At 35.5% G+C, this 26502-nt stretch overlaps 1 protein-coding gene across 5 annotated transcripts in view; it reads right to left on the minus strand.

Annotated features, from left to right (window-relative positions):
• Nucleotides 1-9780: 9780 nt before the first annotated feature.
• TMEM232 (transmembrane protein 232) overlaps nt 9781-26502 on the minus strand; it is a 145364-nt gene continuing 128642 nt past the window's right edge. For 4 of the 5 annotated variants that reach the window (XM_084882807.1, XM_084882808.1, XM_084882809.1 and 1 more), the window contains 2 exons: nt 15225-15318; nt 9781-10417 (listed from right to left, as the gene is read on the minus strand). In XM_084882807.1, the coding sequence (XP_084738933.1) occupies nt 10136-10417; nt 15225-15318 (376 nt within the window). In that variant the 3' untranslated portion in view covers nt 9781-10135. The remainder of the gene's footprint in view (nt 10418-15224; nt 15319-26502) is intronic. The other variant, XM_084882810.1, reaches the window with a different exon arrangement.

Here is a 26502-nt window from a genome sequence, read left to right on the forward strand (position 1 = left end):
AAAAATAGTATTTGTCAGTTCTTCCTACAGAGGAATAAAATTTTAACATTAAAAACACAAGTCAACAAAAGAACTAATTACATTTTATGTTGGAGACATTGCTTTATTCTGCTTCTTAAAGTGGGAAATAATTGGGGATTCAACCCTAAACAATCCTATCTCTTGAAAATATTCCTAGAAGACAGCTACCGCCAAATCCAATCAAACCTATTTTCTTTGCCATTGATATGGCAGCTACAAAGTGAATGAAAACCATCAAAAACCTACATGCACCATTGTGAGAGCTCCCTCGTGCCCTATTTTGAGTTCCACATCTCTGCTTGGCATGAAGCAATCATGGCCATTGATATGTTGAATATATGCCTTTCTTACTGAGAAGGAAAAAATGAAGACCACCGTATCAGTTTAACAGTAAAAATATAGTAGCCAAACTCCCTTTTTGGAACAGAGCGACAAAAACAAGAAGAGCATCCTTCTGTAGCATATGTATTTTTACTTATAACATCATTTCCCAATAAAATCTTAATACAACTGAACAAATTTTAAATTCTTGTTGTTTGGTTTTCCTTTATCAAGTTTGTTAAATACATTACATAAATACCTGTTTCCAATGGAAAGATGCTTAGATCCATCTTCGTTTTATATTGAAAATTATTCAAGGTTTAAATTGAAATTTTTCAGCTCCCAAACCATCATTTTATAATTTATGATATTCTTTTCAGAGCATATTAAAATTTTGGCGAATTAAATATCAACTTTCAAAGAAAGAATCATTACACCTTTTAACACAAGTTTTAAAGCATTACAGATTAGACTTAAAGTTGTGTGTGTGTGTGTGTGTGTGTGTGTGTGTTTCATCATCCCCTTACAATAATTTTCCACAACTCTCAGTTAAAAATCTAAACCTGGAATTTGGCTCTCATAGTTCTACCTGATCTGGTCCAAATTTACCTCTAGTTTTAATTTCTTTGATCCCTCTGGAGTCTAATCTCCAGCACCACGGGATTCCTTGCTTTTCTTTTGAACATACTAAACTAACTCCTCTCACATCAGCATAGGCTGCGTTATTCTGCAGTGCTGTATTAACTCCCAGATCTCAAACTCTTAAAACCAAAAGGTTTTGTCTTTTCATACCCATCATTTTTATTAAGGGAGCCCAGATTGAGAAAGGACTCCATATGTTGAACATTGTTAATTATTTTTCTGAAAGGGAATAAAAAAGAAACACTAAGTTTTTAAGTCAACGAGTAAATGCCCATCCCAGAAATGGAACACAGCATTTCCTTTTACAATCCATTGGCCAGAATTTGCCATATGACCCGCCACAACACAAATGCCATTAAGCACAATGCTACCATGTGCCCGGTGGGAGATGAAGCAGAAATATTCAGAAAAAACATGCATGACTACTCCCGTCATTTTGCATTTGCTGTCAACGCTGCCTGGAATGCTCTTCCCCCAGAATGTCAGATGGCTCACTTTTTCTTCATTCCAATTTTGCAGAAATCTTTAGGTCATGCCTGAAGGCTCTGTTTTAGGTCATGCCTTCCTCAGCACTGTTTTGTTTTAACCTTCATTTGTTCCTATCTGAAATTCTATTTTTGTTACTGGTTTGATGCACACAGACACACTTATTATTTTTAATATGTAGAATGCTATATTTTATGTCATGTTCATTGATTCATTGATACATTCTTGGTGCCTAAAAGAGTATTGGGAACTGAGCAGGTAGTCAATAAATATTAGCTGAATTAATGGTTAAATAAATGCATATCCCAGATTGGTGAATAGCTGTTGAGATTATCTGTTCATTTATTTCCATATGTTGGAATGTCAGTTTCACATATATGTTCTAAGGACACAATTTTAGTTTCTTACAGCATCCTATCTAATAATAGAGTAATATGCAAATTTATCATCACTCCAACACACAAGATGGCCACCCCCATGTGGACAAAAGATGACCACCACAAGGTGGCTGGCAGGGGAGGGTAGTTAGGAGCGACCAAGCCTGCAGGGGAGGACACTTGAGAGAACTAGGCCTGCAGGGGAGTGCAGTTGAGGGTGACCAAGCCGGCAGGGGAGGGTAGTTAGGGATAGTTGGGCCAGCAGGAGAGCAGTTAGGCATCAATCAGGCTGGCAGGGGAGTAGTAACGGAGTGATCAGGCTGGCAGGCAGAAATGGTTAGGGGCAATCAAGCAGGCACAAAGGTGAGTGGTTAGGCGCCAGCAGTCCTGAGAGGAATCCCAGATTAGAGAGAGTGCAGACTGGGCTGAGGGACACACACCACCCCCATGCATGAATTTTGTGCACCAGGCCTCTAGTTTTAATATAAAGAGAACATTTAGTTTCTGAAGTTTTATAAAACCATTTGGATCTTCTTTATGAGGCTCCCTCTGCTGGTTATCTTGGGAAGTTTTAAAATAATCTAAATCTACGAAATCATGAGACCATTCAAATTAACTGCTTTGCATTTCAGCTTCCTATCCATCCTCCACCTCATTTTCTTTTCTAAGATGGCATTTGAATATCTGGTGGATAGAGGTATGGCCTTATAACACAGTAGAGAGGAGACTCCAGTGTTCCCAAAGTGCTCTGGATTCTCCATGGCCTCTGCAGTAGCATGGATGAAGCGTGTGCTTTCTGCATTAATGCACCTTGAAGCAGATACATTCCTCTCTGGCGATGGGCTCACTATGCTAACACCAGAGACTGGGCTTCCCATCTCTCCCCTACTGGGTGTGTCATTGGAAATGGCTGCATACAACACTTCTCCCTTCAACTTACTGATTTGCCGGTTCCCCAGTAGTGCTTGAGTCAGTGCTACTACCCTGATGTGCTCAGGCTCCTTATCTATCTGGATGTTTATAAACAAACTGTATCCCTTAAAGTGAGGAATCAGGGTACCAAGCACCTTTGACTCTTACTTTCCACAATGCCTCCTTGGAATAGGGCTGGGCCTTCTCTTCCTCAGGGCCTGTGTTTCCTCTCCTCCTGGGCCCTAAATATCATGGCCTAGTAATCATGTTGGAAGGTGCATACTACCAAAGGGCTTCTACTGTATGTGTCCTCCAGGCATTGCCATTGATTGGGAGGCTTTTGGTTGGGAAGCCAAATGAGAAATTAGAGCCATATATGAATAGGATTCCATGTTTGTATAATATAAAAACTATGCCATTATTTATAATACTTATAAATGAACTTATTTTCTAAAGGCTTTATTAGACTCTCAAAACTAATTTTTATGTAAGAAGAAATGTAACAGACTGTTAATGTACCTAAAATCAAGTAACCTGTGAAGGGCATTACATTTTTTAGATCTATCTTTGCTTTATGTTGAAAATTAGAAGGATGGTTCTTCGTTCTCACATTTTCCCCGCTCCTATCCTGACTTCAGTATTATAAAGGCTGACTTTAATGTCAGTTGCAATGGGACTAAACTACACATCATTTTGCTTGTGTTATGTATGATAGACAGGTCTTTTCAATTATAATAGAATTGCATAGCCATAGCACAACAGTGAATGGCATGAAGGCACATCATTTTACTCTTAAATGAATAAACTTCTCTTAAAATGAGCTTTTTATTTTTATACAAAGATCTTAAGCCCTGTTAATATTCATTTACCTATTCAGACATTCTAGAAATACATGTTGAGAGCTTACTATGGACTACATACTGTTGAAAGGCCAGAGTAATTCATAATTAAACAGAACTACAAAATCCTTACTCTTAAGAAGTTTATTTCATTCTCCTCCTCATATTTGTGATGGTCCTCATATTCAATCTTAACTAAACTTGCTGGTATAATTGCAGACTCAGGGCTTAAGAATACAGGCCTAGAAGTCTGTTAAGTCAGGTTCAAAAAGGCCCACCCACTAGCTGTGAAACTTTAAACAAATTAATTAACCTCTCTAAGAGTTCCTTATCTATAAGATAATGATAATAATCCACATGTCTAGAGTTGTGAAATATTATTAAATGAGAAGCATCAGTATAGTACTTAACCCATATTATGGCATAAAGATTCAATATATTATATGTTGGCTTTTATCACCATCATCATCATCATCATCATTACCATCATGAAGTTTACTTAGCTGCCCATTGCCCTTCTTCCCTAAAATCATTGCCATGTTAGTCATTTTTCTAGAGAGGTTTTAAGGAGGCAAGTGAATAGGAAATGCAAGATTTAGAATCATCATAGGAAAAGGTAAAGAAAAACAAAACAGTCCTTATAAATCTGCATTATAATATCTACTTCACTTCCCAAATGCTGTTTTTCCATCCTGGAAGAACAGATAGTAAGTCTACATCTACAACCTTGGCATTAATTTTCCATTTACTTTTCATAAGCATGTTTTAAATAAAGCTATGGGTGCACTCGTGAGGTAAGGTGTTGCTAAGGACTACCTGTAGTGATATAGTCATAAGAATAGAAACTCAGGCTCTGACTGGTTTGGCTCAGTGGCTAGAGCATCCGCTTACAGACTCAAGGGTCCCAGGTTTGATTCCAGTCAAGGGCATGTACCTTGGTTGCAGGCACATACCCAGTAGGGAGCATGCAGGAGGCAGGTAATTGATGTTTCTCTCATGGATGTTTCTAACTCTCTATCCCTTTCTTCCTCTCTATAAAAAAAAAAATCAATAAAATATATTGAAAAGAAAAGAATAGGAGCTCAGAAAGCTGAGGTAGAGCCCAGGGTTTACCACTTGAATTATTTGGAGCTCCTGTCTAGCTGCAACTATTACCAAAGTCCTCTTTAAAAACTTATTTTCTTCAAGGATAAAAAAAACTGTCTAGTTGACAAAATGCAACACATCAATTAAATATAGTCAAGGAACAATAAAAAACAAAAACACGTTTTCTTTTAATTGAATGACTCTGCAAGGACACAGAAATGGCACAGCCAAAACTTTTTCCCATTGGCTACCTACCTCTCTGCTTTCACATGAGCAAAGGTTTTCTTAACCTAATTGAAATACAGTTTCTAAGCATTATATTTCTCTTTCCTTGGCTTTCAGTTGAATTGGCCTACCAGGTAGCTACCTATGGTCAATCGTCCTGAGAACACAGCATTTACCCAAATGTAGTTTTCTAATGAAAATAAAGTGATGTGTCCTTAAAAAGAAGCTTGAGAGCAAATAGGAGATTCAAAGCATCACTGTGTTGCCAATAGTCTGACTATGTATAAAACCGTTGTGCTGGTGATTCTGAGATGCTTAACCTCTACCTTGTTTATTAATTCATAAAAGAGAATATACCTTTTCCAAGCAGAGTCATCTTGGGAAATTTCACTAGAAAGTTAGATACCATACGCATCTTTCAACTAAGAATCGCTTTGGAATTGCATTTCTTTTTATTTTTGGCTTTCCAATGAAGCAGGAATAAAAAATAACAAGGCATTAGGTATTATGTAAATAGGTCCCTGAGCTAGGAGGATTAAAGGAAAAAGCTTGAAAAACATGAAAGCCAAATTATCCTTGAAATTTATGTCACTATGAAAAATGCATGTAGCTCAAAAATAACCAAATCATAAACAGAATTTGCAAAACTATATAGATATATGAATTTATGTTATAGAAGATGATAATTTAAAGTGAGTTTTGTTCTAAGTTTTCAAACATATCCCACATGTCAGAGAAAATAGCTAGAATTAATAAATAGAATCTTACAAATACTTTGTCTCTAGTGGCAAGCCTACAGTTGTGAAGTGCATTGTGGGTTGGCTGTACTATGGGCCATGTCTTGCAATCTGGGACCACTGGTTCCTAACTGCTCCCCTACCTGCCTGCTTGATTGCCCTTAAACCGCCTATGCCTGCCTGATCACCCCTAACCACTCTGTCTGCCTGCTTAATCACCCCTAACTGCTTACCTTCCTGCCTGATTGCCCCTAATTACCTTTTATTATTATAGATATACATAGCCCATGAACATGGAAAATAGGGTGGTGAAGATGGGGGTGGGGGGGTAGGGTTGGGCAGAAGGAGTAAAGGGGCAGATGGGAAGCATTTGTAAAACTGTCAACAATAAAAAAAATGTATTAAAAAGTAAATTTTTAAAAATTAGGGGTGCTCTTGTTTATGTTGCCACTTCAACAAGTGGATATACGAAAGGAATGAAGAGGCTTCAAGAGATCTGTGGTAATTATATATAATTGAGAATCATTAGCTGACCCAAAGTGAGCTTAATGTCCCAGCAGTTTACCAAGCAATTACCAAGAAGTCAACTAAAATTTAGAAGTCAAGTTCAGTGAAACTCTAGAACATTCATTCTTGCTATGGAACCATTTGGTGGCACGGACATAGTGCAATGGGTATGGTGGTGTATGGGAAGAAGGAACTGTACTTACCATTATATATTGTAACTTCCTTTGGATTTAATTGATATTGAAATAGGAATTTATTGATATTGAAATAGGAATTTTAGGCAGGGTTAGGGAATTTTTAGAATTGGGGCCCATGGAAAAACACAGGGCTACAGACTGGGAGAAGGTACATCTCCATAACACAAGGAAGCCAGGTGCAGTTACATTTCTATAAGTCAAAGGAGCAGCAACAGATATATTTCCATTAGACAAGGGAACTGGAAGTAGCCAAAGAAAGGTCTATATTTACAAAATAAAGAAGAAAGAAAGCCCAGAAGGAATAGGAGGACAATGAGGGAGGAGGGCCTCAGGAGTCACTATAATAAACGATTCAAAAGGGAATATTGACCAATCAGAAGGGATGTCAGGACACAGGAACTGCAGCCTTCATAACCCCTGGAAACAGGAAATCTGTGGGACTCTTTCCCCCTCCCCACTTGGGAGTCTGTGCTGTGAGAATCTTGTCCTTTCCCCACATGGGAATCTGTACTTGTTCTTCAATAAATCTCCACCTTTACTGTACTACCTTCTGTCCACTGATTCATTCTTCAACTCAGGGAGGATAAGATAATCTGGGTTCCAGTCCAAAAATTCCATATCAAAATGAAAAAAAATTTAAAGTGAGGAAAGTCACTCTAAATTAACTCGTAGACATTTATATGTCCCAGAGAGGATTTTTACGGCACCAGCAAAAGGAATCAATTACTTGAATTATAATTGCTAAACATCACTATAGAGTTTCTATCATTGTTTTAATTGTCTGCTACTCTGCAGGCCGCTTTTCCCCAAACACCCACTCACTAGTATCCACAGTGAAGGTGTTTGTTTTGCCTATTTTCTTCCTTAAACCTCTTTTTGTCATGCCCTGCAAACCTTTGTGAATCTTTTTATTTCTATTTTTTTAAATTGCACTAGAAGAAATGCTTATTTCTATGCTTCTGTTACTCAGAATTTACAGTTTACCTTTTCTCTCTTTTGTCGCCTAATATATGTCTTTTAATTTCCAGTACCCTAGGGATACTAGCTAAAATTTCTATAAATATTTTCTTCTCAATCAGGAAACAGGTCTGTGATATAGTATCTGCAAAAAAACAAACAAACAAAAAAACACACCAAAATGTTGCTTTGGTGGATGCTAACAGAAGTCTATAGAGAATTTATAATAAACAGATGCAGGAAGATCTAGGTTTGTCCTTTAAAATAAAAATAAACAGAGTGTAAAGTAGCAAAGAAACAGGTTTTGGATAGAAAAGAATTTAGACCTGTGATAGGTTACCATTTCCTAGCAGTGAGGCATTTACAGATTAATACGAGCTGCAGTGGGTAAAAGACACGGAGTCTCTTTCTCCCTTTTCTTCTCAGAGTCTAACCAACTTCTAGTGGGAAGAGTCTGGGAAAATCAATAACCAAGGCTGAGAAAGCACAAGCTGAACAGCAGGAGAGGAGTTTAAAGAGTCTGCCTGGGGCCCAAGTCAGCCTGAGGCTCACTGACACCTTTGTAAATTTTGAGGCAAAATTAATATTAAGGATACATTACAAAGAGTTCCATTTGAGTCTGTGTTAAGTACTTCCTGGAAGAATTAAAGTTTAATTATGTTAACCTCTGCTTTGTTTAAAAAGTAAAAATTTATTTTTAAACCTTTTAGATGAACTTAAAAAGTCATGATGCTTTCCTCCAATTTTTGGTGTTTCTTGTTTGTTTTTGTTTTTAATCTCAGAAAAGGTAAAAAACAAAAAAACAAACAAAAAAAAACAGGGCCTAAAATGCAGGGGGGGAAAGGAGAATTGACTTTTATTGCATGGCCTAATATGTTCTAGGCATTGAGCTTGGAGTTTTTTCCAGTTATTTAACAAGCGTCTTTCAGCAGCAAAGCCATCCTGCTTTTCTCTGCACTGGAGGAAGCGTTCCAGGATGGAGAGAAAGAACTTGCTTCTTCCAGGGGGTTTTTGTTCTTCCTGACAACATGGTTTCTGGAATAGCCAACTTATTCCAGTTTCTTTTTTCTTTGTGGAATCCCCAAACAGCCTTACTGTGCCTGGTCAGAGGTACCAACTGGGCAGTGCCTCCCACTCAGAGGGCTGCTTCCCATTGTGTGTGCTGCCCCTTTCCCCACAGTTCCGGATTCTAATAACCCAATCCTTTGTTCTCCGATGCCCTAGACGGGGTGGCAGTGTCCTGCAGTAATGGTTTTCTGCTTATGTCTTAGTTGCCTTTTCATTGGCTCAGTCCTCTAACACCTTTTCAAACAATTTCTTATGTTAAATTCTTCATAAAATGACTGATCTGTTTCCATTTTCCTAATTAACTTCTGACTGATACCACTATTAATATACATTGTGCCCATTTCCTAAATGAGTAAGCTGCAGCTCAGATGGGTTCAGTAACTTGACCAAGGTTTCATAGCTAGCAGAAGGCATAGGTAGAATGTGGGCACAGATCTATAAGGCCCAGTCTTTGCTAATATTCCAGGACATAGGAGGAAAACCATAAGAAGTATGAGTTGCCAATTTTAAAAAAATTTTAAAGAATAACTTAATAAAGAATTTTAGAGGATAATTTAAGGATAAAGTTATTATCTATAGAGCTGATTAAGAATCCTTATATCTTTATGTATTCTCAAACACACACACACACACACACACACACACACACACACACACACACACATATATATATATATATATATATATATATATATATATATATATGTTTATATGTATATTCTTTTGTAGGTAAAAACTTGTGGTCTATGTGTCAAATTTAAACCAAAATTACATGAGTTTTTTTAGTTACTTGCCCACATTTTGAAATTTAGTAACATTTATTTTAAAAATAATCCCATCTGAGATGTTCTTAAAAGACTGGATAATCCCACAATACTGGACATACAGCACAAGTACAGCTGAATGGTGGGAACTTTCTTAGTGTAGAATAGGTTTTCTGTAGCACTTGTCACTAATTTATATTACCTTCCTGAGCTGGTAGTCATTTGAGTTTGACATCTCTGATAAAGCACCTGTCTTTTAAGTATCATCAAGCCACCTATGCAAAATTAAAGTTAGTTTTTATCTACAGACAAAGAGTATAAGGCATCACAGGAACCCCTTCTCATTACTCTTACCCATAGGTTGAGAACATCAGATAAAGTGAACTGACATTGTAAAGATGACTCCTGACTGGATAATCAGTAAGTGCAATGGTACCTTCCAGGATCATCCAAATCCATTCTCATAAATGCATCTGACAGAGTAAAATAACTGTCTCAAAAGTCTGCTCTGGTATATGTTAAAGTTCAACTCATTCTGAGATGACTGGACCATTCAGATTTGCTTATAAACAATAATTTATCAAATTGCAGCTTCTGACATATGGTTTGATTTGGCACAAATTGACTATGAAATACAAATCCAAACAGGTATCTTGCTTCTTTTATTTGAATAATAATTACTGTAGGAGTATCAGTTAATGCTCATTCTGTTTTCAAGAAATAATTCTTACATGCAAATCACTAAAAATTTGCAATTTATTTCCATCTAACTGTCCAATGAATATCAATACTGTAAGAATCATTGATTAAGTCTGCTGTAGGATCACAAGATAAGAGTCAATTGGGAAAAGTCTAGCTGTATCCTTAAAAATGTTTAATTGATAAAATCACTTCACTCAAATGTGATTAAAAGCTAACTGTTAATTGAGGACTAAGATATGACCATTACAAAGCATGTACCAGCATAACAACTCCTTTCTAAGAGATGGTTTCCAGTTAAGTAGAAGAACTTTTTCCTAACATATAGCTAACTTGGTCTCCTTTATGCAGTAAGCTTCTGGCACATGGATCCCAATTTGGGGAGGTCATTTTTGCTTCTGATGAAATTACTTCAGTCCTAGGAGGAAGCTCGTAGGGTTTGGTTTGCTTGTGTAGTTTTTCTTCTCTTTTCTTCATGATTTCTTTGAAGTGATTTTTTTCCTTTAACTCTTTATCTTCACGTTCTTTGGCCTCAGATATTTCATCTTCTTTCTGTCGGATCTTTAGCTCTTTCTCCCACTGTTACAGAGAAAAGGTGTCATTTACATATGATTAATAAATTAACTTCTCAAAATGCAAATTTATATATTCAATTATCAACTTAGGTTTTCTCACAAATATTCTTCAGGAATTCATACTCCACCACACTGGAAAAAATATGTAGGCCATCTATCAGAAAGTGTACAAGTCCCATACACATAAAGAATAATTCCCTCTTAACATTTTTAAGAATAAGAAAAGATACAATAATAAGGTTTATATTTCCATATACCAAATGAGTTTCCTTTCTTCATCAATATTGGTATTTATATGAGATCACAGAATCATAAAGTAAAAAATCAAGCCAAAGAAAAACCAAATTAAAGTGAAAGGCAGAAATTGTGATACTGTTACATGTGAGGTCAAAAAATGAAATTAATCAGACAATAAATGCTGATTTGCAGTAGATCATTAGAATATATACGTGTGGGTATATATATATATAACATTCATTGCAATTGAGCATTTTAACTCATAACAATAACAGCATATCTGCAGGTGAGAAGGCTAAAAAGGGCTAACTCCAATGTAACCCTGATATTTGGAGGTAGTGATCTGAACCATGCCAGCAAGCTCAGTGTACATTCTTGATCACCTATAATTAAGTCACGGCCTCCTTCCCAGATACTGGTCTTGCAGAACGGGTTACAGAGGCCATGGGGCTGTGGACAGTGCACTGTCCCCAGGGGAGGTTCATTAACGTTAGTGCCAGGCCAGACCATCAGATACGGCCTGGAGACCCCCAACACCTGGGGGCTTTCTTGTAAGGCCCGCAAAAAGGACCAGAACATAATCATGTTTGCGGGACAAAGACCACAGGAAGATATAAAGGAAAGCCCCGTGTGTGTTCATTCACTCAGATTTGGAAGGTTGTTCCCTGAGTCCGCTGGTGTATCAAACAGTGTCCCTCCTCTTCTTTGAAGCGTCCTTGGTGTTTTTTTTGGTTTTTTTTTTTTTTTTTTTTTGGTCTTCTGCAACAAAGGTTCCTAGGAATAATGAGTTGGGAGTAACAATGGCCTTTCAACCAAGCAACATGAGGAGGACATTTTTTTTCCCTTCTAATATCTTTCATGAAAGATAGGGTAAAAAGAGGTAGTAAGCCCTCTTTAGGCTAGGTGAAAAGTTCAAGGCAGAATGCCTCCTAGCATGAAATATTGGAAATTTCTAAAGATACTACCTACATTGCTTGTTTTGTCATCCTCCCTTCATGCATACACACAAGTGACTATGCTTAACAACTTATCAATTAGCTTATAGATTACTCTATCCCAGTGCTGTGAATTATAACTGATATGAATAAGCAGGACCAAACCTCAGAATCAATAACACATCACTCAGCCTTCCAAAGGCAATAACATTTTTTAAATGTCAACATACACAGAGTAAATAGGTTTTAGAAGCATAATAAAATTATATCTACTTTTTAAACTTCAATTAAAATTTAAAGACATAAGAAATACAAAAATTACTTGTACTTATCTTGAGGCTGTTCCTATAAACAGTTATTACTCGTATAATTTCATTTCTCAGAAATCATTTTTTGCATGAAATACCCAGAAAATTGAGGCAAAGCATCCTGAACATTCAAGCACAGGCTGAAATTCATTCTACACATTCTGTGATACTTATCTGAGACATAATTTTTCTCATATAATAAATTAAGTAGTAATATTGTATCACAAAACTACCAATTTTATGTTATAGCATAAAAGTAGTAGTTGGTGAAATAAGACAGTATCTGTAAACCAGATAACTAATCTGCTTATATGAGAGATTTCAGTGTACCTCATGATTTTGATTTTTACACTGAAAAATTGACAGAGAATTAATGCTGAAGAACTCTTAGTAAAACAGAATGCATAGGTATCCGAAACAGGATGTATAAAAACAGGTCTGTTTTTCCTCCTTTCCCCCTTTGATAGACTTGGCAAGGCTGGAATTCACCATAACATGATAAACTTTCATTTTGTTAACCCAATAAAAAGTAAACTTTCCTCTCACATTTTTGTCTCTGTTCACCTTGACCAATTCTATTTGGATAAACCATTGTCTTGTCTTTATTTTTATAGGCCAATATTATCATTAATGTGGCAGCCAGAAAGATGTAGGTTTGCTTGAAATTGATGGGGAATAGAAGCACCTTTTATTACTTTTTCAACCCATTCACTTAGGGATTCAATCATCATACTATGGGATACCAGCAGTATCTTAGTATCTGCTGCACAATTAGGTATCTGCCATATTCCTTGCTTACTATGGCTACTATATAGCTGTGTTTTTGTTTCTTGTCAATCCTACAGATTCTACCTCCCCATCCCCCATTTCCATTCAGGTTAGGGATTATAAACCAGAAAACTGAATAATGTGTTAGAGTTAAAAAGAAAAGATTTAAAGTCCAAAGATTTTGTTTTGTGTGTACATTCAATCATTCACTAACTTTAAAACCTTGGTAAAATAACTGAAATGTAAACCGCCATTCTTGTTGGTAACTATTTTACAGGGTTGTTGTGAAAATTGAAGTAACTAATGTAAGGACATTTTGTAAAGGGTAAAATATAACGTACAAAGTAGTACTGCTATAGCTTCCTGAAAGGAAATGGCATATATGTGAATACTTTGTTAAATATTATATTCAAAGACACTTCCATAAACCTTCCCAAATCAATACTTTGTAGTTTGTACTACTATTTGATTAGGCTACCCACATATCAAACAGTTTGGATTCTAGCAAACTTATTTTTAGAAAGGATTCCTTTACCCTTCTATAGCTACATTCTAATCAGATTCGTGGTGGATGATTGCTTATATAATGCTCATACCTTTGAAAGAGGGAAAAATGATAGTTTTTAGGATCCATATTACACTATATATATGTGTATATACACCTTGACAATTTGTTGTCTCTTGTAATCTATTCTAGATAATTCAGTTGAGTGATTGGTAAAATATAGATGCCACATATATGAACCATTAGTAATTTTTTATACTACCCTGTACATGTGATATACTGGTTTAGCAAAACTTACATTATGGAATAAAAATATAATACTATGGCTCTTACTTTGTGTTTCCAGGGCATCATTCTGTTTTCAAATCCTAGTACTCATAGCTATTGCTAGAGTAGTTTAAATATTAGCTATATAATAAATTACAATTCAGTGGGATCAGTAAATGAAATAATCCCATATAATTTCTCAAAAGATCACTAATTAAATGAAATGTAAAAAAAAAATTAATCATGGAAGAGAACCCTAAAGATTCCATTAAAAAAAAAAAAACCTTTTAGAACTGATAAATAAATTCAGTAAAGTTGTAGGATACAAAATAAATATCCATAAATTGGTTGTATTTTTATACATGAAAATGAACTATCAGAAAGGGAAACTAAGAAAACAATCCTATTTACAACTGTATCAAAACATACTTAGAAATAAATTTAACCAAGGATATAAAAGACCTGCACTTGGAAAATTATAAAACACTGAAGAAAGAAATTTTAAAAGATACAAATAAGTTGAAGCATGTAATGATGTTAAAAAAAATTAACATCATTAAAATGTCCATACTACCAAAAGCATTTATAGATTCAACACAATTCCTATCAAAATATCAATGGCATATTTCACAGAACTAGGACAAATGTCCCCAAAATTTATATAGAACTACAAAAGACCAGGAATAGCCACAACGATTCTGAGAACAAAGAACAAAGTTGGAGGATTCATGCTACCTGGTATGAAACTATACTATAAGCCACAGTAATAAAAAATATCATGATACAGGCATAAGAATAGACATATATATGAACTGAACAGAATAGTGATCCCAGGAAAAAACCCACACCTTTATGGACAATAAATATTTGGCAAAGGAGGCAAGAACATACAATATTCAGTAAATGGCGTAAACAACTCCTACACAAAAAAGCAATCATAAAATGATTTAGCAAGAAATTAACTAAAAAAGCTTAATGAATTAAAGCATCTTAAGTGAATAGCCTTGTATTGCCACAGTTTGTTTAACTCATACCACAAACAAAGTGATTAAAGTCTTTCTCATATTTCAAGGGCAAAGAATGGTCACTGAAAATTGAGTCAAAAATTTTTTGTTCCATTTTTAAAACTATACTGTAGAAAAAACACACAGTGTTTAGTGTTCAATATCAGATTCTTGTTTTTAAAATCTACTAATTCAAGAAACAGGATAAATTTAGTATTTTAAACTAGAGGCCCATTGCACGCTTGCAATAGGCTTTCCTTCCCTTGGCTTCCAGCGCCGGTTTTCCTCCAGCACCCAGGACCCAGGCCTTTGCTCCAGCTGGAGTCTGCCTTCTTGGTCTTTGCAGCAGACTCTGGCCAGAGCCTGCCATCTTCGTCTTCTCTGTGGCACTCCACTCCTGTAGATCCCTTCGACCCCCGCCCTCCCTTTAATAGCAGGCATCCTGCCCCACCTAGCCACTCCCTCTTAGAGCAGCTGGGCTGCCGCCATCTTTGGCCTTCTAATTTGCATACTCACTCTGATTGGCTGTGGGTGTAGGAGAGGTACGGTCAATTTACATGTTTGTCTATTATTAGGTAAGATGACAGAGGCCAATTTTCTGTAGCCCAGTGAAGGCTCTGATATGTATAGTAATACAGTGAGATATAATTAAGTTTAGCAATGCCCAATCATGGCTCTGCTTTTAAGTTCCACATGTTAATATTAAACTATCAGAACTACACATTCTAATTCAAAATACCTTTAAAAAACAAAGCTTTTGCAAGTAGTTTAAGAAAGTCAATCTTACATAATGTTCAATGATTCTTGTCAATTCTTCATCTCTCTTGGTGAAGAAATCTGGATATGGAAACATGGGGACGTCTGCTACAGAAGTATGTTCCCTTTTAGAGAGGATAAGAACAGATCCAATATTAGGTATAGATATTCCTCCTCCCAGGAATATATAACTTTGAAAGTCATAATTCATTATTAAGCATTTGATTCTACATTGTTAACATCAAGTATTTAACTCTGTGCAGATTACTATATTATTAGTCTTTAGTTTTGGTAAGCTATTTGGGGTTATTAAAACTGACATTTTAGAGGATAGGGTATCACATATAGAATAAGAACTGGACAATAATAAAAAGTCAATATTCTCCTAGGAGATGTATATACTATAGCTTGTCAGTAAAAAATGAGATGTAAGGATATGAAAGGCTAACAGACAGTTGAAGTTGACTATGATCAATGGGGAGATGAAAATGTTCCTCACCATACATAGCCCCATGACCCTGGACATTTTGGTAGAAGTCTAAGCATAAGAATTTGAACTAAGGCATACTAAAAAAAACCCCGACATACACACATACACACACACACACACACACACACACACACACACACACACACACACACAAAACACCCACAACAAAAACAGTGATGTGACTTCAGTATTTCTCCTAGCTCTTTGTAATACTAGGAGTGGAATTGTGGCAGACAGCTTATCAGCAGCTCAATGAAAGTGTTGGAGTGCAAAGTGGGGACTAAGCTATTGGAGATTTATTGTTAAACTGTTCACATAATAATTGTATTATTTCCAGAAATAGGTAAAGCAACAAAATGGTGATAGAGAATATGGCTTTATGGCAGAAAAAGTGGGTTTATAAAATCTATTAGGCAAGAACCTAATAAGTGACATAACTGGTGAAATATTTTCCAAATTCAAACAAGTCTGATAAATTTTTATAACTATAATATATGTCTACATGCACTTTTTTCAAGTTGCTCTATATATGGAGATCTATATTTTTAATACTGTAGGGTTCCCTCATATTACCAATTATCTTTCTTTACACTGTACTAAATGTTTCTCAAATATTTCCTTTATCTTCATCTTCAACATCATTTCCCTGATTTAAACCATCATTCTTACCTGTATGTAGACCTCTTCTTTCGAATCTCTGCATCCACCTTGTCTTACCACCTTCTCCCCCTCTTATCTCTGCACAAGGCTGGTTGATGTCTATTTATCCATCAGCTCACAGTTCAAATCCACTACCATAGCTCTCAATCCACCATGGGCCTTTCCTTCATACTTATCTCAATTGTAATTTAAAATTTTTCTGTGTGCCTGTGTGAGTTTTATATTTCCTGATTAGAATATGAGCTACATGATTGTGCGGATGGTTTGCTTATCATTGTTTTATCAGTTCCCAATATAATTAGTGAATGATAAAATGTATAAATGAAAGTTGTGACATTGGGAAGAGTCTACCACAAAACACACTTACGCCAGTAGAGCAATGTCCAGTCTAGCAAGGGAATGACAATTGTAGGAGACAAGTCACAGAGTAGAACGAATAGCAGTTCAACTCAAGTGGCTGGTGACCAGAGGAAATAAATGGAGCCCTCCTCCAACCCATAAGATTCAGAACTATTGTGAGGCAGAAGAGCAGTGATCTTTCCACTGCATGCTGAATAGAAACTCTAGTCTTTCTATTAAAATATTAGAAGAAAGTATGATTCTAGAATGTTGGGAAATTTGGGGACATCTGGGAGCTGACACAGATTAACTACATTTAACAAAATTTGAGCACTTCTGATATAAAAGGAATGTGCTAAATACTGTGAAAAAAGGAATAAGAATAGTAAAATTATTTAAAGGTTAAAAATATTCAAGTAACTTGCCTCCAATTCCTTCTTGAATTATAAAAGTTTAAATTTAAATTAAAGAGATGCATAATAATATGCTAGAAAAGCTTTAAAATGAAAAGGTTATATGAGTATGCTTGTGCATCTGTGATTTCTAGTTATTTCAGTTGAATCATTTGTACTTGAAAAGAAAGATTCATAGATAATGATAATACAAGGCCACTTGAGGCATAAGAGAGACAGACATTCAATGATATAAACAGAAAAATATAGTATAACTAGAGGCTCAGTGCACAAAATTCGTGCACAGGTATGGTCCCTAGGCCTGGCCTGTGATCAGGGTCATCTTCCCAGGCTACCTCCAGCTGGCCCTGTCCCCTGCCACCACCCATCCCTGGAACCCCGTTTGCCATCAGGTGATCGGAGCCTGCTGGCTAGGGGTGGGAACCGAGAGGTCAGCCATTCCCACCCGCTCGCCGGTCCTACCTCTGCCATGGGTCATCCTCCACATTTGGGGCAACTGGCTGGGCAGGGGCCTTGGATTGGCACCTCCCGTATCCCCTGCCATCTATCCCTGGTTCCACATTCACTATTGAGTGATCAGAGCCTGCCAGCCGAGGAAATGAACCGAGAGGTTGTCAGTGCACCTCATAGTGGGTATTCAAGCAGTCATTCTGGTCATCCTGACTTTAGGGTCAATTTACATAGTACCCTTTTATTATATAGGATTATTATATAGGATGGTTAAGCATATGGTTCTGCCACCTATTATTATTTAATCCCTCTGTTTCTGTTTTTTTCCATTTTTTAATATAAAAATTATATGTTTTACTTTTATTTTATAAATATTAAAATGACATAAAACATTTTTGATGGAGCAAACACTGAACAAATTTCAGGTGCATTATTCTTTTTTAAAATTCTTTATTGTTTAAAGTATTACATATGTCTCATTTGTCCCCCATTGACCTCTCCCCACCTGTTTTGACCCCCCAGCACATGCCCTCATGCCCCTACTGTTTGTGTCCATGGGTAATGCTTATATGCATGCATACATGTCCTTTAGTTGGTCTTTTATACCGTCCCCCCCTCGCCTGCCTTCCCTCTGAGGTTGGACGGTCTGTTCAATGCTTCTATGTCTCTGGATCTATTTTTGTTCATCAGTTTATGATGTTCATTATATTCCACAATCATATGATATTTATCTTTCTCTAACTGGCTTATTTCGCTTAGCATAATGCTCTCCAGGTCCATCCATGCTATTGCAAATGTAAGAGTTCCTTCTTTTTTACAGCAAGGTAGTATTCCATTGTGTAGATGTACCACATTTTTTTTAATCCACTCATCTGCTGAATGGGCACTTAGACTGTTTCCAAATCTTAGCTATTGTATATTGTGCTGCTATGAACATAGAAGTGTATATCCTTTCTGATTGGTATTATTAATTTCTTGGGATATATTCCTAGAGGTGGGATTACTGGATCAAATCGGAGTTCCATTTTAAATTTTTTGAGGAAACTCCATACTGTTTTTCACAGTGGCTGCACCAGTATGCATTTCTACCAGCAGTGGGAATTTTCTCTGCATCCTTGCCAGCACTTGTTTGTTGATTTGTTGATGATAGCCATTCTGATGATGTGAGATAGTACCTCATTGTGGTTTTGATTTGCATCTCTTGGATGATTAATGACTCTGAGCATGCTTTCATATGTCACTTGGCCTTCTGAATGTTTCTTTCAAAAGGAATCTATTTAGGTCCTTTGCCCATTTTTTTATTAGATTGTTTATTTTCATTTTGCTAAGTTGTATGAGTCCCCTATAAATTTTGCAGATTTATCACCATCAAAATAATTTAGAGGAGGAAGCTATGGCAAAATAGAGATAATTCAAGTTCTTCTTTAAATTATTCTGACTTGGAAACCTCTATTGTGGGGTCATCCAGTTGTTAAAGAACACCACCTCAGATGGGGTTATTTTTAAAATAAAAGTTGCTAAATTGCAAAATATTTGTCTGGCTTTGGTAACAGGAGAATCCCAGAATTCTCTCCTGTTTGATTTTCTTGAAACAGTTTCAGAAAGACAGGCATTAATTATTTCAATGCCTGATAGAATTAACCAAGTTATTTGATTCTGGGATTGTCTTGGTTGGGAGGTTTTTGATGACTGATTCAATCTCCTTACTTATTATTGATCTGTTCAGATTTTCTATTTTTTTTTAAGATTCAGTCATTTTAAATTATATGAGAGTTCTAGAAATTTATTCATTTCTCCTACTTTATTAATCTGTTGGCATATAATTGTTCATAGTGGTCTCATTATCCTTTATCTTTTTGTGGTATCTGTTAAAATATCTTTTATTTTGCTTTATTTTATTTTAATCTTCTCTCTTTTAATCTTGGAAAGTCTAGCTAAGGGTTTGTCAAATTTGGTTACTTTTCTTTCATTTTATGGATTTCTTCAATTGTTTTCTAATCTGTTTCATTTATTTCTGCTCTAAACTTTGTTGCTTCCTTCCTTCTGCAAATTTTAGGCTTATTTTGTTTTACACTTTATAGTGCCTTGAGGTATAATGTTTGATTGAGATCATTCTTTTTCTTCTTAATATAGGCATTTATACTCTAAATGTCCCTCTTAAAACAATCTTTGCTGCATCCTAAAAGTTTTGGTATGTTATGTTTCCATTTTCATTTATTTCGATATTTATATATTCTATTTGATTGTTTGACTCATTGGTTGTTCAGGAAAATATTGTTTAATTTCTGCATATTTGTGATTTTCCAGTTTTTCTCTTGTTAATAATTTATAGTTTTATAACATTTTGGTTGGAATAGATACTTGGTATGATTCTAGTGCTTTTAAATTTGCTTACACTTGGTTCGTGACTGAACATATGATCTATCCTGGAGAATGCTCCATGTTCACTTAAGAACAATGTATGTTCTGCCAAAACCGGTTTGGCTCAGTGGTAGAGCGTCAGTCTGCAGACTGAAAGGTCCCAGGTATGATTCCGGTCAAGGACATGTAGATTGGTTGCGGGCACATCCCTGGTAGGGGGTGTGCAAGAGGCAGCTGGTTGATGTTTCTCTCTCATCGACATTTCTAGCTCTCTCTCTCTCCCTTCCTCTCAATAAAATATATAAAAAAAAAAAAAAAAAAAAAGAACAATGTATGTTCTGCTACTTTGGGATAGAATGTGAAATAAATTAGATCAATTAGGCCTAAAGTATATTAAGTTCAATATGTCCTTTTTATTCTTCTGTCTAGATAATCTACCCATTGTTGAAAGTGGAGTATTGGTGTCATCTACTATTTTTGTAATATTGTATCTTTCTCCCTTCAGATATGTTAATATTTGCTTAATATAATTTGGTGCTCCCAAGTTTGGTGCATATATATTTACTAGAGGCCCAATGCACGAAATTCATGCAAGGGTAGTCCTTCCTTCCCCCAGTTGCCAGCACAGGCTTCCCTCAAGCACCCTCGGCCCCAGCTTTTTTTGTAGCCTGGCTTTGTGAGGAAGGTAGCCCAGAAGGACATCTGGTTTAGTTAGCATATTATGCTTTTATTATTCTAGATAATTGTTATTACCTCTTGATTAATTGAGCCCTCTGTCATTACATAATAATTTTTGAGTTTAAGTCTATTTTGTCCAAGTAAGTATGGTGCTATTCTTGCTCTGTTTCTACTTGCATGGAACATCTTTTCCATCTCTTTGAGTCTCTGTGTTCTTAGAACTAATGTGAGTCTCATATATGCAGCACAGAGTTTGAGTTTTATTTTTTTATGCATTCAGCCACTCCATAGTTTTTGACTGGAGAATTTAGTCCATTAACATTTAAAGTAATTATTGATGGGTTTAACTCATTTTTCATTATCTTTTGTGTATTTACTTTAGGTTTTTGCTTTATGACTTATATAAAAGATCTTATTGATATAACATACTAATTTAAGCTAATAACAACTTAAATTCAGTCACAAACAAAATTAGATCTTAAGTTTACCATCCAATTATATTTCAGTACTATTTTCCCTTATTCCATTTTAATTCAGTACTCTTGGGAACCACAGATCTTTCTGGAAACTGAAAGTTTTCCCATCCTTAAAGATACATTTAACCATAACTTTCATACTCAAAGCCCTACCTGGTAATATTTAATATTTTATGCATCTTTTAAGCAGGAAGATTAAAAATAAATGATTTCTAGACATATAAATGACAGATTTTTCATCTCAAATAATGTTGATTTCCTATTTTATAAAGCTGATTAATTCAAGTAGCAAATCATATGTCTTTTCTTTGAACACTATTCTTGTTTTCTTTCACCATAATTTCCTTGCCTAAATAAGAGTACCTCAAGATTATAGATTTTGTAAAAGACAAGATTTAAAGTATGGATATTTATAACAAAGTTATCCAAAGTTAAAAAACTAACAACATAATGCTCATTATGCTAAGTGAAATAAGCCAGTCAGAGAAATATCACATGATCTCACTCATTTATGGAATATAATGAACAACATAAACTGATGAACAAAAATAGAACCAGAGACATAGAAGCATCAAACAAACTGTCCAACCTATGAGAGAAGGTGGGTAGTGAGGGAATAAGATATCAACAAAAGGACTTGTATGCATGCATATGAGCATATCCAATGGACACAAACAGTAGTGAGGTGAGGACATGTGCTGGGGGTGGGGGTAGCCGGAGAGAAATCAATAGGGGAAAAGGAGACTCATGTAATACTTTAAACAATAAAAAATTTAAATAAAAAAGGCACAAATAAATCTTCTTGGATATTTTTAAGGATGGGTTAATAAGTAATAGCTTATTCTCAATTTGACTATTACTATTACCATTGCTTGATCTCACATTAACAGGATCTTTACCCATTTAATTGCCTTTGTTTTGTAGTTCTTGCATTATAAAACATTCTATAGATTTATTCCTTTCAGTGAGAGTTAAAAATTGTTCTGCTCTCACCCCTCCAACATCGATAGCCTGGGTAGTGATCCTGTTTCTGCTTGACATGAAGAACTGCCACTCAAGGGAAACTGCAGGATCCTTAGCTTCTACTATTCCCAGTGATCTTGTCCCATGGGCTCTGTCCCAGACATTATCTGCTACAGTTTCAGTCTTGCTTTGCTTTGCCAGCCAGACTATTGATCTGGTAGTTTCCATATACAGTACCTATTAGAAAGTTTCAGGTATCACTTTCACATTGACTAGACCTTACAGAAGCAACTAAGAAACACAAAGCCAAGGTTTGTTGAACTTTAATTTCTTTTCAATTCACTGAGTCAAAATTTCCAATGGGATGTTCCACTGAAACAATTATTCCTATATTTCAGACATAAAATTTTGCAATGTTAGGCCTAGGATAGTTCTCTGCCACCATAGCATTGCTGATGCATCTTCTGTTTCCGTTTATCCACAATCCCCTAAATAAATTTTGTCATTAGAGTCTGAGATTTTTTTTTAATAAGTTTCATTTTAGAAAAAAATCTCTAGGTTATCAGAACAGAATTGTGCTTTGACTGAAAGATGCCAAAATACATAATAAAAGGATGATAAGTTTCTTTGAAAGCAGTTTATAGAAATTAATGGAGATGGTTTCACAACTAAGAGAAAATACATTGTGCTCCAGGCTGAGATATGGCTCCATGAACACCTCTGAACAACCTGGAAGGATGAGAAGTGTTAGTGTGAATAAAGGTGCATATGTCTTAAGTGAGTACACTTATCAAAGATCTTTTTGAGTTTGCATAGAGAACATGTGACAACTTTAGTTTTTAATGTGTTGAGTTTAAGTGTCTTCTTTTTAAAGTATATATATATATATATATATATATATATATATATATATATTGATATCAGAGAAGAAGGGAGAAGGAGACAGAGATAGAAACATCAATAATTGATCAGTTATGCAATCAGGCATTTGCCCCAGACCAGGATTCAAACCATATCCTCCTGGGTCATAGGTCAATACTCAATGGATGAGCCATGCCGGCTGTGCAAGTTTAAGTATCTTCTTACACCAATTGGAACTGGTTGTCACTAGGCCTGTCATCCTGGGAACACTCCTCACCACTGTTTTCTGAACCCACTCTGTTCCATTTTTTAGGTTTATTCCCTCATTTGGAGAAAGATATTCTTAAGAAGCTTCCTAGATGTGGAAAGTAGAAGGTAAATAATTTGAAAATATCTTTATTCTACCCTCACATTTAATAACTTAAAGCAGCAAAATATTCAGTGTCATTTTTTTAGACTCTACCCAAATGAAGAACAGAATAGATTCAGTTAAAATTTTATATGAAATGTTTTTTTTTCCAATATACTATTAACTAAATATATTAATACCAAGGGATGTTTGTGATTTTAGAGTGAATATTATTTTCCCTCAGTTTATTGAGGCTACGCCATCTTCTTGCTTCTGATCCTGCTTTTGAGGCATCTGATACCATTCTGATTTCCAAGAATTTGTGGTAGCCTATTTATTCTCTCTTGAGCTATGTTATTCAAGATATTTACTCCTAATTTTATTAATAGGCAAATGCTGTAATCTCAATTAACAAATATATCTGTTGCTTACATAAAGTCTGAGGCAGTTCATAATATATCAAGTGTTGATAGAGACTGGAGACAGCTCAAAAGTTAACGGGGAGAATCTACCTTCTAGCACATTTATAGGACTGGTGGCAAGCCTTAGTCCTATCTGGCTATTGGTCAGTGACATCAGTTTCTTGACATTGAAACTTGTTGGAGAAACAGGGAGTTGATTTTGCACAGAATAAGTGAGTGTGAGAGAGTCCACAAGATAGAAGCCACTATATATTTATAACCTAATCTTGAAAGTGGCATCTTATCACTTTAGCTGTATTTATTCATTAGAAGTGAATCACTAAGTCCAGCCATACTCAAAGAAAAGAAAGTATACAAGAACATGAATAATGAGAAGCAGGAGTCACTGGAGGCCCTCTTAAAGGCCCCTACCACAGGAGTGAAAGCTTTTTTGGGAGGAACCCCCAAATATCATATCTAGACTTTTTCTTGACATCAGAGACATTAGACGATCACCTGATCTCCTACCTGGGGTGTATCACTCTCCCCACACCACACCCCAACCCCCAGGGAAAGAAGGGAAGGGGGAAAGTGGGAGTGGCAGAGACAGAAAGTCAGGGCTCTGAATCTGACTCTTTCATATGAAGATTTCATCTTCAGCCAAGCCAATGTGACCATTAACCAGAAGGTCATGGTTCAATTCCCAGTCAGAACACATGCCTGAGTTTTGGGCTCAATCCCTATTAGGGGGCATGAAAAAAGAAGAAAAGAAAAAAAAGACTTCACCTTCATTCAATACAACATTCTTGTAGTGTTTGAAGACTTACAAGCAGTAAAACAGTATGATACAAATTCTGTTTCAAAATGATTACTCTGACAGTTGTGCAGATTGAACAAGAAATACTGAAAGTTACAGGACCATTTCAGGAGCTAATGAAACAAGAGTGTTGGCAGTACATATTAAAGATTGGAAGTTATCTCACCAGAGAAGCAATTGATTGCCATAGCAACTATACAGATTTGGGGGTGGGAAAGTGGAGAAATACAAAAGACCATGTTTTATCCTCTCTTTTCTGCCTTTGAATGACTCAACTCTTGCTGGTTAAAGAGCTTAATAGTACAAATCTTTAGGTTTGATGCTAAACTACTAAGAATGTTTAAATATTAATATCCCACTAGTGCTTTATTCCAGAGATTCTAAGCTATAATTTATTGACATTTTGGCATATTTCCATAATTATGAGGTATACTACAAATAATTTGTTATTAATAATAGCTAAGGAACGAATTCTGAAAATTATTCATACTAATATAATACACTATACTAGACTTACAATATCCCCATAATAATACTCTAATTCTTATCTATCTATAATACCGTATTTTCCGGCGTATAAGACGACACTGTGTTCTAGTAAAAAGCCTGCTCAGATTGGCCAGAGTCAGAGAGGTGGTCTATTAAAAAAAAGAACTGGTGTTGCCTCGGAAGTGGGGGGTAGTCTTATACAGCGAATATAGGCCTAAACCTATGTTTTAACTGTAAAATTAGGGGGTCATCTTATACGCCAGAAAATATATTCTTGAATGGAATATGATAAATGGAGCATGCTGAAAATGGGACATAATCCAGAATCTGTATTTTCTAGTGGCAACTATTAGTAATATCGGAGTCACTGTAACTGGATTGCAAAGTGGAATTGAGGATCCAACGATATTCTCCTAACAGAAATAGAAAATAGGCTCATTTAAAAGCAGGTAGTCTTAGCTTTATAACTGTTTGCTCCCAATGTCATTACCAACCAGAATTACAGGCACTGGTTTTTTGCAGCACCTGGAGAGCTACTTTTTATGATCCCATATTAGTTTCCCTATATATACAGTTAGCTTCTTCAAGTCAAAAAATAATTAAAAATTAAATAAAAGAAAATTGATGGGTGAGATTATATTGTATCCTACAGAGGTTATTTGCCACAAATGAAATTCTATTGGGGGAAAGAGAAATATCTCAAAGATAAGAAAGGCTCTGTTTTTCTAACAGACTGTTTTCCAATAACACTGTTTGGAGATCTGAGATCCAGACAAAATGGATGGAAAACTATCTCCTCACATGCTAGCATAGCCACATTAGATAAAAGCCTGCCAGATATTGAAACCATACTAGGCAATATGGTCATTAATGTGCTACCCAGTTGTAGATCTAAGAAGGAGCTTCTACTGGCATACAAATGTTTAGAGTAGGATACAAAGACAATGTGTAAATTCTACTGGAAAGCACAGGTAATATAGAGAACGCTGTTTAGTACACAGCAAATTGAAGAAAATTTGCAAACAAATCTGTAAATTATTGATAGATATGAAGAATTATACATTATCTCATATATCCAAAAGAAAATAAACTTTAAAAATTGCTACAATTTTAGAAGACATATGAATCTGAAAGAAAGATCAGAAAACTACTTGGCATTCAATAGGGTATAGGACTGATAAAATAGGTGCTGAAAAGTTAGAGATAAAAACAATATGAGATGAGGAAGGATGCTATGAAAAAATAGTGTCATGGTAAAAGATCAATAAATAATAAAAGCAGTTTTAAAAATAAGAAAAATCATTATGAAAAATGAACCAGTGTTTTGGATTACCAATTCAAAAAGATTTCCAAAGTTAGAGGAAAGTAAAACCTGAAAATAAATTAGAGAAAATAATATGTGATTCAACCTAAAATGAAATAAATGTGATTCAACCTAAAAATTATCAATTAAACTAAAGAGAAAAATTGTTATAGAAATAGTATTAAAAAAATATGATCACAGAAAATTTATAGATCTGAAAAATGACCTAACTACATGGAAATGATCTTCTGTACCAGTT

The sequence above is a fragment of the Pipistrellus hanaki genome (genome assembly GCF_964339955.1).
Source record: "Pipistrellus hanaki genome assembly, chromosome: 4".
Classification (NCBI taxonomy): Eukaryota; Metazoa; Chordata; class Mammalia; order Chiroptera; family Vespertilionidae; genus Pipistrellus; species Pipistrellus hanaki.